General features: G+C 44.7%; 1 protein-coding gene across 1 annotated transcript in view; it reads left to right on the top strand.

Annotated features, from left to right (window-relative positions):
- LOC119966568 (WD repeat-containing protein 48) overlaps window positions 1-17,087 on the top strand; it is a 162,866-nt gene that overhangs the window by 47,134 nt on the left and 98,645 nt on the right. Inside the window, exons 3-4 of the mRNA XM_038798480.1 lie at window positions 6,890-6,968; window positions 10,232-10,314. Coding sequence (XP_038654408.1) covers window positions 6,890-6,968; window positions 10,232-10,314 — 162 coding nt within the window. The remainder of the gene's footprint in view (window positions 1-6,889; window positions 6,969-10,231; window positions 10,315-17,087) is intronic.

Below are 17,087 nucleotides of genomic sequence, written 5' to 3'. Positions count from 1 at the left end.
AAGGGTTAACGCAAAAGAGAAGCCATTGAACATAAAGGCAGTCATATTCCAAAGCAAACTACCAACTACAGATGTTGGAAATCAGAAATAAAAAGAGAAAATACTGGAAAGACAGGTCAATGACTTTTTGTCAGAATGGCTGTCAAGTTGTACAAACCTGACTGGCTTATTATTTCTATAGTTGTTTTTCTTCCTAAAGCAATTCAACAATTCATTACTCTTTCTTCTAACATCCTGTACCTATACCGTCTGCCCCCACATGCCCATTCTGACTCACAACTCTCAGCTGAAGAGAGGTGAGGTCTGCGAATTTGCCTACATTGTCATAGGGATCAGTCAATTCCTTGGGTCTGCTGGCAATTCATTGGGATTATTTCAGCAAATATGAGGTCTGTGCGCCATTTTCTGCCATACTTCCAGAAAAGTTAAACCAGTAAAGCAGGAGCAGATCCAAAGACTTTTCTGGGCAGTGAATTATTTTTTCTTTAATAAATATTTTTATTCTGGGCAGTGAATTCTAATGGTATCACTGTACTTCGTATGAAAATAGCTGAAGTGACTTGAATGCTGAAGTATTTCCAGTTGTACCTATATTAACGTTGATTATGCACGGATACTAGGATGGCATGGTGGCACAGTGGTTAGCACTGCTGCTTCATGGCGCTGAGGACCCAGCTTCGATCCTGGCCCTGGGTCACTGGCCGTGTGTTCTTCCCCTGTCTACAGGGGTCTCGCTCCCCACAACCCAAAAATATGTGCAGGGTAGGTGGATTAGCTATGCTAAATTGCTCCTGAATTGGAAAAATAAATAATTGGGCACTCTAAATGTATATAAATAAAAGATTATGCATAGATATCGTCTTAGTTGGAGCTATTTCAGAGTAACAGTTGTGATTGTGTGGGGTGGGAGATTGCAACTACAAACCCTTGTTCTTTAGTTTGAAACCTGTGGGTCGATACTCTTGCAAAATATTTACAGCAAAAGAACATATCCCATTTAGCCCAATAGGTCCAGACCATTGTTTCTCCTTTGGCTTTGCCGATACCCACTGCTCATCTGTTGAGTTTGCAAAGATACTCTTACTTCAGCAAGACTTTGGCTGCAGTTGGGGAACTATAGATTGTCATTTGTTCATGCAGGGACTACTACTGCATGCTCCTTCCTATAATGACACGTTTCTGTGGTAATAATGTCATGCGAGAGTACCTTTAAGAAATGGGTGTTTATAAATTGGTGCGTATATAAACATCTGTATTGAGAGTACCTTTAAGAAATGGGTGTTTATTACTGTAGTGATGTCAGAGAGTGGGTGGAGCTGGGCTGTGTCAGCTCTTTACTTTTGTTTTTGAGCAGGCTGCAGAGTGTGTTTTAGTTTTGTTTTCAGTGTTGGAGTTGAAGCCAGACCAAGCAGGTGTACTGCTGTTCTCTCTGCCATCAAAAGACTATCTCTTGATCATTTGGTGAATTCAGAATTCTAAATGTTCTCAGTAGTCAATGTAAACCTAATGTGCTTCTGTTGAAAGGTGTTTCTTCTGTCTTCTGGATGTTGTTTGGGAAGCTTAAAGGATTACTTAGTGTTGTGTTCTTTGGGGGTTGTATTTGAATTAATGGTTGCCTATTCATTCACCTGAGGAAGGAGAAGTGCTCCGAAAGCTAGTGTTTGAAACAAACATGTTGGACTTTAACCTGGTGTTGTAAGACTTCTTACTGTGCTCACCCCAGTCCAACGCCGGCATCTCCACGTCAAAGAAAAGTACAGCATAGAAACAGGGTCTTCGGCCCTCCAAGCTGACCATGCTGCCCGTCCAAAACAAAAATCTTCTACACTTCCAGGGTCTGTATCCCTATATTCCCATCCTACTCATCTATTTGTCAAGATGTCCCTTAAACGTCACTATCGTCCCTGCTTCCGCCACCTCCTCCGGCAGCGAGTTCCAGGCACCGACTACCCTCTGTGTAAAAAAACAAAAAACGCCTCGTACATCTCCTGTAAACTTTGCCCCTCTCACCTTAAACCTATGCCCCCTAGTAATTGACCCCTCTACCCTGGGAAAAAGTCTCTGACTATCCACTCTGTCTATGCCCCTCATAATTTTGTAGACCTCTGTCAGGTCGTCCCTCAACCTCCTTCGTTCCAGTGAGAACAAACCAAGTTTATTCAACCTCATAGCTAATGCCCTCCATGCCAGGCAACATCCTGGTAAATCTCTTCTGCACCCTCTCTAAAGCCTCCAGATCCTTCTGGTAGTGTGGTGACCAGAATTGAATACTATACTCCAAGTGCGGCCTAACTCAGGTTTTATACAGCTGCAACATGACTTGCCATTTTTTATACTCAATGCCCCGGCCAATGAAGGCAAGCATGCCGTATTCCTTATTGACTACCTTCTCCACCTGTGTTGCCCCTTTCAGTGACCTGAGGACCTGTACACCTCGATCTCTCTGACTGTCAATACTCTTGAGGGTTCTAACCTTCACTGTATATTATTTACCTGTATTAGACCTTCCAAAATGCATTACCTCACATTTGTCCGGTTTAAACTCCATTTGCCATCTCTCCGCCCAAGTCTCCAAACAATCTAAATCCTGCTGCATCCTCTGACAGTCCTCATCGCTATCCGCAATTCCACCAACCTTTGTGTCGTCCGCAAACTTACTAATCAGACCAGTTACATTTTCCTCCAAATCATTTATATATACTACGAAAAGCAAAGATCCTAATCTAAAGGCTTTGTTCTTCCGATTTCCAAGATTCACTGTGAGGTCTTCGGTTTCCAGTGTTTTGGTCATATGTACGCTGTCCCTAGTGTTTACTGTCAATATGACCTGAAATGATGTCTCACTTGCGTGAATCCTTGTATCTTAGTTTTGATGCCCCATCAGGTCTACTGGGTCATCAAGCTCTATACAGAGCATCTTTTGATAGGTGACAGTCATCCAATCTAACTGTGTGGCTTAGCCATAGTAGTTGATATTACTTGGGCATAACACCATCATCAGTTTTGTGCTTCACTCAAACTTCCTTCATCTAAGTCTATATCCTTCTATTCCTTTTTCCCTTGTGCTTATCCAGCTTTCCCTTGATGCACCTTAACTGTTACCCGCAAACAATCCTTGCAGTGAGTTCTATTTACAACCACTGTCTGGGTAAAGACACTTCTCCAGAACTTCCTCTTCGATTTATTAGTGATCATCTTTTATTTATGGCCAGGGCGGCACGGTGGTGCAGTGGTTAGCACTGCTGCATCATAGCACCGAGGGCCTGGGTTCAATCTCGGCCCTGTGTCACTGTCCGTGTGGATTTTCCACATTCTCCCTGTATCTGCGTGGGTCTCACCCCCACAACCCAAAGATGTGCAGGGTAGGTGGATTGGCCATGTTAAATTGCCCCTTAATTGGGGAAAAAAATTTTAAAAACCTTATATTTATGGCCCATAGTTGTGATTCACCTGAAAATGGAAAAGACTTTCTGCCTATCTGATCAAATTCTTTCATAATCTTAAAGACCCCTATTACACACTTCTCTATCTTTGTTTAAAGAGAGAAAAGGTCCCCACTTTATTCAGGTTTCTTGATCGTTATAATCTCTCAGTTCTGCTATCCTTCAAGTCAAAGTATTTTGTACCTTTTGCCTCCATTCGCTTTGGTAATATGGAGACCAAAACATTACACAATTCCTGGAAAGTGCAAAACGTTACACAGTTCCTGGAAAGTGCAATGTGAATAGGGTCTATGAAGTTTAATATCACTTTTCAGCTTTCAATTCTGTCCATCTAGAAATGGATCACAGTGCTTTTTGTGTGTTTTAATGGTTTTATTAACTTGCATCAGATTCCCCCTATTCCTGTATCCCATTTAGACACTTATGTGGGCTCCTTGTTCTTCCCACCAAAATGTACTGTCTCACACTTATCAATATTGAAGTTCATTCATGCACTTCTCCACATGAGTTTCATCAGACTGCAAATAACAAGGAAACTGTCACTTCTTTAAACATTACAGGTGAATAATAGCACAGAGATTGGATTTCTGTTTATTGTAAATGGCCTGTGCTATTTATGATCTTCACTTAGATTGGAAAGAGCATAATTGATCTTTCTAAGAAGAAATAATGTTTTTCTTCCTCCTCCACACCCTCAGCAATGTTTGTTCCAGGCTACTGAGCCCTGTTATTGGTAATAGAGTTGGAAATGTCAAGTGATCTTGAAGAATAAATACTGAGATTTATAGAAATTTATTAATGCAAAAATATCATTGTGAAGTTACCAAGGAGTTTGGAATGATAATGGGTCATTTGATCGATTAAACCCACTCGTACCATAATCTATTCATGACTACATCAATCATCAACCCACTTCCTCCACAAGAACTTGTGCATTCCTTTCAAACTTCCATATGATCTATATATATTAATACTTGCACAGTATCAGATGGGCAATAAAAATACTGAAGAATTAGAGCATTGAATCTCACAGCACAGAAAGAGGTCATTCAACCTGCAGTGCCTTTGCAGGTTCTCGTTTTTAAAAAAAAAATATGGCGAGGGAGAAGCTGTGCAATTTAGACCACACTCCAAAATTTTCCCCTTTACCCTGCAAATTAATGCATGTCCAGTTGACGTTTGGAAATCTGAGAGCCTCTGCTTTCACTGTCATTCAATGTAGAATATTCCAGGGGCGGGATTATCCGACTCTTCGCGCTGGAATTGCACCTGGTGCGGGGTCGGAGAATAGTCGTTCACGCCAGAAATCCGGTGCGACGGCGCTTCCGCGGACCCGCCAGTCGCGTGCACGCGCGGTCGACGCGGCGCCAGTTGGGGGCCGTTGGAACAGGCCCCCCCCCTGGCGATTCTCCGTGGTCGACCAGCCGAGTTCCCGCCGGAGCGGTTCACATCTGGTGCCACCCGGCGGAAGCTCGGACCTGCGGCCGCGATGGCGGACCTGGTGGGGGCCGGGGGGAATCTGACTCCAGATGGGGTCTCGGAGAGCCATCGTGATCTGGGGGTGCCCTACCTAACTCCGCACGGACCCGCTCTGTGGGTCCGCCATGTCGGCGGCGCCAGCCCCAAAGTGGGCCGCCATGCGCGTGCGCAGACCTGTTTGCGACCGCCATACGCGGCCGCAAGGTCTGGACAGCAGGGCCCCGTCGGCAGCCGGAGCTGCGGGACGCATGCCGGGTCCCTGCTAGCCCCCTGGAAAACGGGGAATCACCCCGGACTTTCAAGGAAAAAGTCCGGAGTGATTCTCGCCCATTTCCTGGCGGGTGTGGGGACTTAGTCCCCAAAAGGGATAATCACGCCCTAGATCTTTACAACACTCTGTGTGCAGGCGAGGGAGCGAGGGGGAGGTCTAGCTGGGGTCAGACCAGAAATTTGGAAAAGGTTGGCATGACTGATCCGTTTTTGTGTTCAGTGTCCCTATTTAGAAAAAAGCAAGTATCCCATGGGCTTTTTAAATCCAGTTTGGCAAGTTGCTGTGCCACCTTCAAAGGTTTATGAATGTACACCCGTTGGTCCCTTTACTTTGCATACCTCTCAAAATAGTTCCATTTACATTATTCTGCCTCCCTGCACTTTTCTGACAAAGTGCATCACTATGGTTTTGGTCTCTCTACGTAAAGAAAAGGCTATACTACCTTGGAGGGAGGTATAGCAGGTTGATTTCTGCGATGAGCGACTTGTATGAGAAGACATAGAGTAGATTGGGCCTATATTCTCTAAAGTTTAAAAAAAGGTGATCTAATTGAAATGTCATATTCTGAGAGGTCCTGATGCGTTAGCTGATGAGAGACTCATTCCCTTGACTGGCGAGTCTAGATCTAAGAGGCGTTGTTTTAAGATAAGGAGTTGACCATTTATGGCTAAGATCAGGAGAATTTTCTTCACTCGGTAAGTTGAGAATCATAGAATCTCCACAGTACAGAAAGAGGCCATTTGTTCCATCAAGTCTGCACCGGCCCTTGGAACGAGCACCCTACTTAAGCCCTCACCTCCACCATATCCCCGTAACCATGTCAACCTTTTGCACACTAAGGGGCAATTTATCATGGCCAATCCACCTAACCTGCACATCTTTGGACTGTGGGGGAAACCGGAACACCCGGAGGAAACTCACGCAGGCACTGGGAGAAAGTGCGAACTCCACGGTCACCCGAGACTAGAATTGAACCCGGGTCCCTGGAGCTGTGAGGCAGCAGTGCTAAACACTGTGCCACCCCAGAATCTTTTGAATTCGGTGCCGCAAAAGGCTGTAGGTGGTCAGTTGTTAAGTATATAACGTATCTTTGGAGTTAAAGTGGAGCTGAGTTGAAGTTCAGTCACGCTTTTATTAAATAGTGAAGCAGATTCAAGTGGTATACAGTCTTCTCCTTTTCCCTATGTTTTTATCTTTTTTTTCCATATTAATTTGCTTCGGCCTTGGCTCCACTTGTCCGGTCTAGCTTCTCCTAAATGGCAGTTTTTCGAAGCCTGTTACTACACAGCTCACTTTCCTGTGCTACCCTGAGTTTTGCTTCAAATGTGAACTTCAAAGTTGTATGCTGTTTCCGAGTCCAGGTCATTTACATATAAATCAAGAAAACCAATGATCCCATTACTGACCCCTGGTGGGCCCCGCTGCATTCTTCCATTCGATCAGAAAAGCATCCATTCATCATGACTGTCTGCCTTCTTATGTAATGTTCTTCAACTTTTAAAAACGTCTGTAAATCTTTATACTCATCGTTTGCATTTCACTTTTCAACACGAGAGTTGCACTCCATGTGGTGTTAAACTCGGGCAGTATAGGACTGCTCCTTCCGAGGGTCGTCACTCTGGGACAGATTGCAATCTAACTCTGAAGTTGTACTGCCACTTTTCTGTCAGCCTAATGATTCCTCTTTTTTTTTCAGCAAGATCCTTATATTGCTTCCATGGAGCACCATACTGACTGGGTGAATGATGTGGTGTTATGCTGCAATGGAAAGACCTGTGAGTAGTTCAGCTTCACTTCATTGAATTCGGCTTTTATACACTGAGTATGTTTAACAGTAAAATCATCTTCCCACCCAGTTTGGTTCCCATTGTGCCCTTTGTACTCGAGGTGCTGAGCAGCCCATTACTGATGCTTTATAGCAGTGGTGGGTAATCTGAGGCCTGGGGGCCACAAGTGGCCCATCTGTGTTCTGAGTGTGACCCACGTGGCATTTTGTTGACCGTTGCCCATGCACAGGGTTGCCACATTCCCCTGATTTTCATCTGCGTAGTTTTTTTCCCTATTGCTGTGACTGAAGTGATACACACGTAAAGCATTTGAAGTGAGGTCCATGCTGATTGCTCACAACATTGACTGAGCCGTGCGCTCCCTCTGCGTTCAAAGTGTCAATATTTCTTTTGCTTTTACCATTTGAAGTTGATGACAGTTCTATTAATATATAAATGATCAAGCATTTTCTGCAACACTTCTATGAAATATTCAGCATGTATTTAAACTTACTCATGGCGTCATGGTTAGTTAACAACACTGATTTTAATCTTGCAACTCACACATCATGCAGTCCACTCACTAGTGGAGGTTGCCCATCACTGCTCTATGCCATGTGATTTTTGTTTAATTCAGCCTACCCAAGACTGGTATTGTCCACGTGCAGTGCTCGGTGTTGGCGGTGGTGGATCCAAATGCTGTTTAACCAGCCCATTGCTGTGTTGACCGTGTGGCAATATTGTTGCTCTTTCACTTTTCCTGCAACTTTTCGCAGAAACTTTACAGTGCAGAAGGAGGCCACGTGGCCATGGAGTCTGCACTGGCTCACTGAAAGAACATTCTACCTAGTCCCACTCTCCTGCCGTAGCCCCATAATCTTGCACATTTATTATTTTCAGAAAACAATCCACTTCCCTTTTGAATATCACTATCGAACCTGCCTCCACCACCCCCTCAGGAATTTCAACCACCCTCTGGGTTTAAAAAAAAAAAAAAATTCCCTTCATCACTTTTACTCCTTTTGTCAATTATTTTGAATTTGTGTCCTCTAGTTCTTGATGCTGTCTTGAGCGGGAACAGTTTCTCACTATTTATCCTTTCCTCAAGATCCTTAATATCACTATAAAGTCTCCTCTCAGCCTCCTTTTCTCTGAGGAAAGCATGCCAACCTCGCCAATCTGTCCTCAAAGCTGACTTTTTCCTGGAATCATTCTTCTGAATGTCCTTTGTACTCTCTATAAATTCTTCACATCCTTTCTCAAGTTTGGCACTTGATTTCTTTTGATCCCTTTAGCCCCAAGTGCTATATCTAACTCCTTCTTGAAAACATAAGTGTTTTGGCTTCAACTACTTTCTGTGCTAGCAAATTCCATCGGCTCACAACTCTCTGGGTGAAAAAAATTCTCCTCATCTCAGTCCTAAATGGTTTACCCTGCATTCTTAGACTGTGATTCCTGTGTCTGGACATCCCCACCATCAGGAACATCCTTGGTGCATCTACCCTGTCTAGTCCTGTTAGAATTCTATAGGTTTCTATGAGATCCCCCCCCCTCAGTCTTCTAAACTCAGTGAACATAATCCTAACCAACTCAATCTCTCCTCCGATGTCATTCCTGCCGCCCCAGGAATCAGTCTGTAAACCTTCTCTGCACTCCCTCCATCGCCAGAACATCCTTCCTCCGATAAGGAGACAATAACTGCACGTAATATTCTTGGTGTGGTCTTACTGTATAAGTGCTAGACACCCTGCTCCTATACTCTGATCTTCTCACAAAAAGCCATTTGTCGTCTTCACCATCTGCATGCTTACTTTTAGCAATTCGTGTACAAGGACACTCAAGTCTCATATATTCCCTTCTCTCAATTTATAGCAATTTGGATAATAAACTCACTTCCTATTTTTGCTATCAAAGTGGATAACCTCATTATCCAAATGTATCCAAATTATACTGCATCCGCCATGCATTTGCCCACTAACTCAACTTGTCCAAATCACACTGGAACATCTCTGCATCCTCACGGCTCACCCTCCACCCAGCTTTGCGTCATCTGCAGATTTGGAGATTACATTTAGTTCACTCATCTAAATAAGATGCAATACTCAAATGAGGCCAAACTGTTGCCTTAAAGGGGCTTTCAAGGGGCTTTTCACAGTAACTTTGTTGCAGTGTTAATGAAAGCCTACTTGTGACAATAAAGATTATTATTATTCTAACATTACTTCTTTACTCTTGTACTTCATGCCCCTATGAATAACACCTAAGATACTAAATGCTTTATTAGTGGCTCTTTCAACTTGCCTGGCCATCTTCAGTGACTTATGTATATTATACTAAGGGTCCTCTGTTCCTGCCACCTCCTTTAGAGTTTCTCCCTTTACTGTGTACTGTCTCTCCATATTCTTCCTGCCAAAATTATTTATCTCATACTTCACTGCATTGACCGTCATCAGCCGTTTGTGTACCCAATCTACCAATATTCAGGTCTCTGGCCTTTTGAAGTTCAAGACAATCACAGTTGACAATGTTTCTAATCTTTGTATCATCTGCAAATGTTAAAATCATGCCCTGAACACCGCATTCTAGGTTATTAAGTGCAGCACGGTAGCACAGTGGTTAGCACTGTTGCTTCACCGCACCAGATTCCCGGGTTCGATTCCCGGTTTGGGTCACTGTCTGTGCGGAGTCTGCACATTCTCCCCGGGTGCTCCAGTTTCCTCCCACAAGTCCCGAAAGACGTGCTTGTTAGGTGAATTGGACATTCTGAATTCTCCATCTGTGTACCCGAACAGGCGCCCAAGTGTGGCGACTAGGGGATTTTCACAGTAGCTTCATTGCAGTGTTAATGTAAACCTACTTGTGACAATAATAAAGATTATTATTATAATATATATCAGGAAGAGCAAGGGTCCCAACACTGACCCCTGATCAACTTCACTACAAATATTTCCCCAATCTGAAAAACGACCATTTATCACTGCTCTGTTTCCTGTCACTCAGTTGACTTTCCCTTTTTTTTCCCCAGAGCTAGAACTTTGCTCACAACTCAGTGTGGCACTGTATCAAATGCCTTTTGAAAATCCATATACACCATATCAACAGCATTGCCTCTATCAACCATATCATAAAAAACAATATCATATAGTCTGCTTATGAATTGCTAGTAAACTAGCTGATGCCAGTGTGATATATATATATATTTAAGAGATGATTCTAAGCCAAAGTTACTTTCAGACCTCATCAACATTTAATATTGCTTTTTTTTTCTCTAGTAATATCGGCTTCATCGGACACGACAGTGAAAGTGTGGAATGCCCATAAAGGATTTTGCATGTCTACGCTACGAACTCACAAGGTATTTGTTTTGTGATGGGTGAAGACTACATTATTGGGGAGAGAAAATATGTTGTTTGTCTAAAAGTGTTGGTATGGTCCCCAAGAAATGCACAAACAAACTATTTTTCTTTATAAATCTTTTTTAGTTAAATTTTTTTTTACCGTTATCATGTCCAAAACATTGCAATATAGTGCAAACAATTTGTTATTTTTAAACAAACTAATGATAACCCTAACAATCTCTTCCCCCCCCCCTTAGAGAGGCCAAGGCTACCAGCCTTCCTCCCCTCTAGGAATGCCGGCGAGTCTGACACCCCAAAGATCATCACCAATGGACAGGACTCTAGCCAAACTCCAACGTAGTCTCAACTTGGGGCAGGACCCGGACATGTGTGAATGGCTCACCGGCTTCCTCAATCAACACACGCCTGTCTTCTATTCTGGGGAGGACCCACTCATTCGCGCTCTAGTCAAGTGTGCCCTATTAGCCACTTTAAATGGTATCAAGCTAAACCTGCCGCAAGAGGAGGTGGAATTCACCCTGTACAAAATCTCACTCCACACCTCTCTCTCCAGCCCCAGGCCCAGTTCCTCCTCCTGCTTCCCCTTTACTTCCTCTAACTGTGCTTTCCCTGTCTTCAACAACCACCCATTTATGTCGGCTATCGTCCCTTCCCTTTGCTCATCTCTAGATAGCAATCTGTCCATAAGTGTCAATCCAGGTAGCTGAGGGAACGGAGACAGCTCCTTACAAACAAAGTTTGGCACCTGCATATACCTAAACGATCTCCCCCTCAGAGGTTTAATTTTTTCCACTTTATCCCCTCCAGTGCCGCAAACCTAACCGCCACAAACAAATCTCTGAACTTTTCAATCCCCTCCCTCTTCCAAATCTTATACATTGCAATCATCCAGACGGCACAAACTTATGCTTCTCACAAATTGAAATTGCCCCCAATTTAAGATGCTGCCTAAATTAGTTCCAAATAGAGACACCACCACAACCGGGCTTGTAGAGAACCAGGCCGAAGAGAACTGAAGAGAGGCAGTAACCAATGCCCTTTGGCACTGCTGCCTCACAGCTCCACGGACCAGGTTCATATTCGGCCTCGAGTAACTGTCTGTGTGGAGTTTACACTTTCTCCCCATGTCTGTGTGGGTTTCCTCTGGGTGCTCCAGTTTCCTCCCACATTCCAACAATGTGCAGGTTACGCGGATTGGCCATCCTAAATTGCCCTTCAGTGTCCAAAAGGTTAAGTGGGGTTAGTGGCTAACAGGGATAGGGTGGAGGTGTGAGCTTAAGTAGGGTGCTCTTTCCAAGGGCCGGTGCAGTCTCGATGGACCGAATGGCCTCCTTCTGTAAATTCTATGATTTGGATTCTACCTCCCCAAAGAAGATAGAACATAGAACAATACAGCGCAGTACAGGCCCTTCGGCCCACGATGTTGCACCGACATGGGAAGTCAAAAAATAAAGGCCATCTAACCTACACTATGCCATTATCATCCATATGCTTATCCAATAAACTTTTAAATGCCCTCAATGTTGGCGAGTGCACTACTGTTGCAGGTAGGGCATTCCACGGCCTCACCACTCTTTGCGTAAAAAACCTACCTCTGACCTCTGTCCTATATCTATTACCCCTCAATTTAAGGCTATGTCCCCTCGTGCTAGTCACCTCCATCCGCGGGAGAAGGCTCTCACTGTCCACCCTATCTAACCCTCTGATCATTTTGTATGCCTCTATTAAGTCACCTCTTAACCTTCTTCTCTCTAACGAAAACAACCTCAAGTCCATCAGCCTTTCCTCATAAGATTTTCCCTCCATACCAGGCAACATTCTGGTAAATCTCCTCTGCACCCGTTCCAAAGCTTCCACGTCCTTCCTATAATGAGGCGACCAGAACTGTACACAATACTCCAAACGCGGCCGTACTAGAATTTTGTACAACTGCAACATGACCTCATGGCTCCGGAACTCAATCCCTCTACCAATAAAGGCCAACACACCATAGGCCTTCTTCACAACCCTATCAACCTGGGTGGCAACTTTCAGGGATCTATGTACATGGACACCGAGATCCCTCTGCTCATCCACACTACCAAGAATTTTACCATTAGCTAAATATTCCGCATTCCTGTTATTCTTTCCAAAGTGAATCACCTCACACTTCTCCACATTAAACTCCATTTGCCACCTCTCAGCCCAGCTCTGCAGCTTATCTATGTCCCTCTGTAACCTGCAACATCCTTCCGCACTGTCTACAACTCCACCGACTTTAGTGTCGTCTGCAAATCTACTCACCCATCCTTCTGCGCCCTCCTCTAGGTCATTTATAAAAATGACAAACAGCAACGGTCCCAGAACAGATCCTTGTGGTACGCCACTCGTAACTGAACTCCATTCTCAGCATTTCCCATCAACCACCACTCTCTGTCTTCTTTCAACTAGCCAATTTCTGATCCACATCTCTAAATCACCCTCAATCCCCAGCCTCCGTATTTTCTGCAATAGCCGACCGTGGGGAACCTTATCAAACGCTTTACTGAAATCCATATACACCACATCAACTGCTCTACCCTCGTCTACCTGTTCAGTCACCTTCTCAAAGAACTTGATAAGGTTTGTGAGGCATGACCTACCCTTCACAAAACGATGCTGACTATCCCTAATCATATTATTCCTATCTAGATGATTATAAATCATATCTTTTATAATCCTCTCCAAGACTTTACCCACAACAGACGTGAGGCTCACCGGCCTATAGTTACCGGGGGTTATCTCTACTCCCCTTCTTGAACAAAGGGACCACATTTGCTATCCTCCAGTCCTCTGGCACTATTCCTGTAGCCAATGATGACATAAAAATCAAAGCCAAAGGCTCAGCAATCTCTTCCCTGGCTTCCCAGAGAATCCTAGGATAAATCCCATCAGGCCCCGGGGACTTATCTATTTTCACCTTGTCCAGAATTGCCAACACTTCTTCCCTACGCACCTCAATGCCATCTATTCTAATAGCCTGGGTCTCAGCATTCTCCTCCACATTATCTTTTTCCTGAGTGAATACTGACGAAAAGTATTCATTTAGTATCTCGCTTATCTCCTCAGCCTCCACACACAACTTCCCACCACTGTCTTTGACTGGCCCTACTCTTACCCTAGTCATTCTTTTATTCCTGACATACCTATAGAAAGCTTTTGGGTTTTCCTTGATCCTACCTGCCAAAGACTTCTCATGTCCCCTCCTTGCTCGTCTTAGCTCTCTCTTTAGATCCTTCCTCGCTTCCCTGTAACTATCAAGCGCCCCAACTGAAACTTCACGCCTCATCTTCACATAGGCCTCCTTCTTCCTCTTAACAAGAGATTCCACTTCTTTGGTAAACCACGGTTCCCTCGCTCGACCCCTTCCTCCCTGCCTGACTGGTACGCAATAATAAACATTTCCTAAAAACTACAGTTAATGCAGAGGAACTTTTGCAATAACCATCACTAGGGTGACAGTATTGAATAAACTGATGAGATTAAAGGTAGATAAGTCTTCAGGTCCTGACGGCCTGCGCCCTAGGGTTTTAAGGGAGGTGGAGGCAGAGGTAGTGCACCAGACTAATTCCAGGGATGAAAGGGTTGATGTATGGGGAGAGATTAAACAGTTTGGGCTTATACTGACTGGAGTTTAGATGGATGAGAGGCAGTAGATTTAGAACTGAGATGAGGAGGAACTACTTCTCGCAGAGGGTGGTGAATTTGTGGAACTCGCTGCCCCATAGTGTGGTGGAATCTAAGTCATTAAATGGTTTCAAGAAAGAGATTGATGTACTTCTGTTTCTTAAAAAAACAGGTTAAAGGGAAATGAGCAACAGGTGGGGAGGTGGATTTGAGACCAGGAAGTGATCAGCCATGATCTGATTGAATGGCAGAACAGGCTCGAAGTAGAATTGCCTACTTCTGCTACTAATTCCTATGTTCCTGTGTAAATTGCTCCCAAGTTTCCAGGGATGTGAAGTTGAGGATATTAGGCATCGACAACATGGAGGGCTCCACCACTTTCTCTTCCACTCAATCACGAGGGCCTTCTGAGTCTGATGAGGGGCCTTTGTTCAACTTCTGTCTTGTGTAGTATTCTGTAGATATCCCACACCAGAGGAGAAACCAATGAACTTCAATTACTCCACCTTTCTTCCCAAAACCGCACCTGTTCACCAGGCAAAAAGGGCCAAAAACCAAGACTCCAAGCGGGAGCCAGCTTGTATTGCAACCACTCACCTCATAGCCATCACCGGAAGTCCCCCTTTTCTCCTTCTATAATGGTGAGCATGGTTCAGAATTAGTCTTGATGTGAAGGTTGTTTTGTTATGCTCTTGACGTAGCATAAGCTGCTTCCTTGATGTGCAGTCTGACAAAGGAAGGTTCAGACTTGGAGATAGCTTTAACACATTTATTAAACTGTTAACGATTCTCCTACTTGGATTCAACTCTCCTGTTAATCCTGCTATAGCTACTCAGACTGACGAACCAGTCTGCTACAATCCAGGTGGTGGGTGTGATGTGTTCCAAATCAACTCTGTGTACTCACTGAGTGTCTCCACTGGAAAGAGGCTGAGCATGTGTGCTGTGTCCTTTTATATGGGTTGGTGTAATGCCCTCCTGTGGTGGTGTCACCTCTGTGTGTGTATCGTGAATGCCCATTGGTCGTGTCCTATCTTACTGATCTATTGGTTGAATGTCTGTGTGTCATGTCTCTGGTGCTCCCTCTAGTGTCTAGCTAGTCTACGTGTATTTACATTGACCCCTTGTGTATTTACAGTGATGCATATCACCACATCTCCCTTTTTTTCGTGTTACATATTTTCTGTACAGTGTTGAAGAAAATTGAACAAAAACAGGTAGATAAGTGATGCTATGTACAAGTTATGATAACAGTGATCATTAAACAATAATTCCAAATCATATGTATGTGCCCAAAATTCATTAATTATTATGGTTGAGTGTCTTTGTTATTTGGTTGGTGAGGTGGTGATGTTGATGGTGGCATTGCTTTGTAAACGCCATCAGTGTCCCTGTGGGTAAGGAAACAAGAAGTGGTCAAATCACTTCGTAGTCTGATTTGGAGTCTTTTTTTCTTCCGATGCTTGTGGTAGCGATGTATGCAATCTGTGTCATCCTGCCATGGTATGTCATTGTACTGAGCTGAGCAGTAACAGTGTCCCGCATTTGCAGAGTCATACCATGTTGTACTAGTCGTAGTTCCAGTGGCGTTGTGTTTGTCGTGCTTGTTGTCAACGCTGTTGCCTTTGGTACGCTTCTTGTTATCGTCTTTGATGTTGCTGTGTTGGTTGGTTTTGTTGTCGTGTTTGCTGCGCTCAAGGACCACACTCTGTGGATAATACGAGTCCTTCACACAGTTACTCGTGTCAGCGTCCTTTGTGGCACCTGCCGTTTCCTTGAGCGTGCCGTCACTGAGTCTGCGGCGTTCCCCGCCTGGAGTCATGTCCGGCTTACTTGAATCAGCTTTGGCTTGTCGATGCTCCCCGTCCGGAGTCATTTCAGGTTCACTTGCATCTGCTTGTGGAGAGGCTTGAGCGAATGAGGTTTCAAGTAACGTGGTGTCACCGGAGTAGTCTAACTGTGATTGTCGCGTGCCTCTGTACACACTAGCTGAGGTCTGTCACGTTGCACATTTGGTATGGGAAGTGGGATGCCGTCATCACTTGTCGCACATACAGTGGGTAGAGCCTCAGTGTCTTCTTGTCATTCACTTGAGCTGGGTAGACTGTCAGAGTCTTCTTCTGGTGGCTGAAATAATCTGGGTGGACTGTCATAGTCGCTTTTTTGTTCACGTGAGCATGGTAGACTGTCATTGTCTTCTTGCTGTGCACTTGAGCATGGCAGACTGTCATAGTCTTTCTGTTGTTCACTTGAGCGTGGCAGACTTGCATCGTCTGCTGCTGGTTGCTCAGAGGAGGTTGCTAGACCCTCGTGGTCTTGTTCATGCAAGGACTGCGCCCTGGAGTCTTGCAGTCCTTTAATCGTGGAGTCTGTCCACGAGCTCGCTGTGGAGGCTTGTGTCACTCCCTCTGTGGAGTCTTGCAGCGTTCCCTGTGTGGAATCGTGCATTGGTCTCGCTGTGGAGACTGTCATCACTTCTTGTGTGGAGGCTGGGACCCTTCGTGGTGCATGGACCACTCTCTGTGTGGCAACAGGCTGCTCTCTGTGGGCTTGTACCGCTCTCTGTCTCTTGGCATTAGGCCGCAGCATAATCCTGCACTCACGAGTCGGGATGTCGTATATGCTGGGCTGAAGATTCCCCAATCCGAAGAACTCGTCTTCGGGGTCTTCAATGTACAACACCTCTAATTGTGGTTCGGATTTGGTACTGGGGTAGCCACCTCCCAAGGTGAAATCTTCGTCTGAGTCGTTGTTTGGAGCCATGGAGTTTGTGTCGGAGCTGGCATTGGGCTCGCGATGTCCAAAGCAGAATTCAAGATCTGAGTCATAGTCTTCAAGGACTGTATCATCTCTTTGGGCGGTGCTAACTGCTTGTTGCAGGGTTCTGCGGAGGTTACTTTCAGCTATTGGTCGAATTACGGGCATTGTGCTGTCGTTCCAGGTGAAAGAATCGGGTTTTACGGCTTTAAAACTTTTTTTCCGTGTTTTGGGACATTTCCCCTTTAAGTGGCTGTGGTCCGGGACCTCTGACGCATGTGACGTAGGTCGTAGGAAGCGATTGTGCAGATCGCTGTTCCTTTACTTGGGGCCTTTTTCGCAATTCCGCGCATGCACAAATGGACCT

Source organism: Scyliorhinus canicula, chromosome 5 (assembly GCF_902713615.1).
Source record: "Scyliorhinus canicula chromosome 5, sScyCan1.1, whole genome shotgun sequence".
Taxonomy (NCBI): Eukaryota; Metazoa; Chordata; class Chondrichthyes; order Carcharhiniformes; family Scyliorhinidae; genus Scyliorhinus; species Scyliorhinus canicula.
This window is presented reverse-complemented; position numbering and strand designations above follow the sequence as displayed.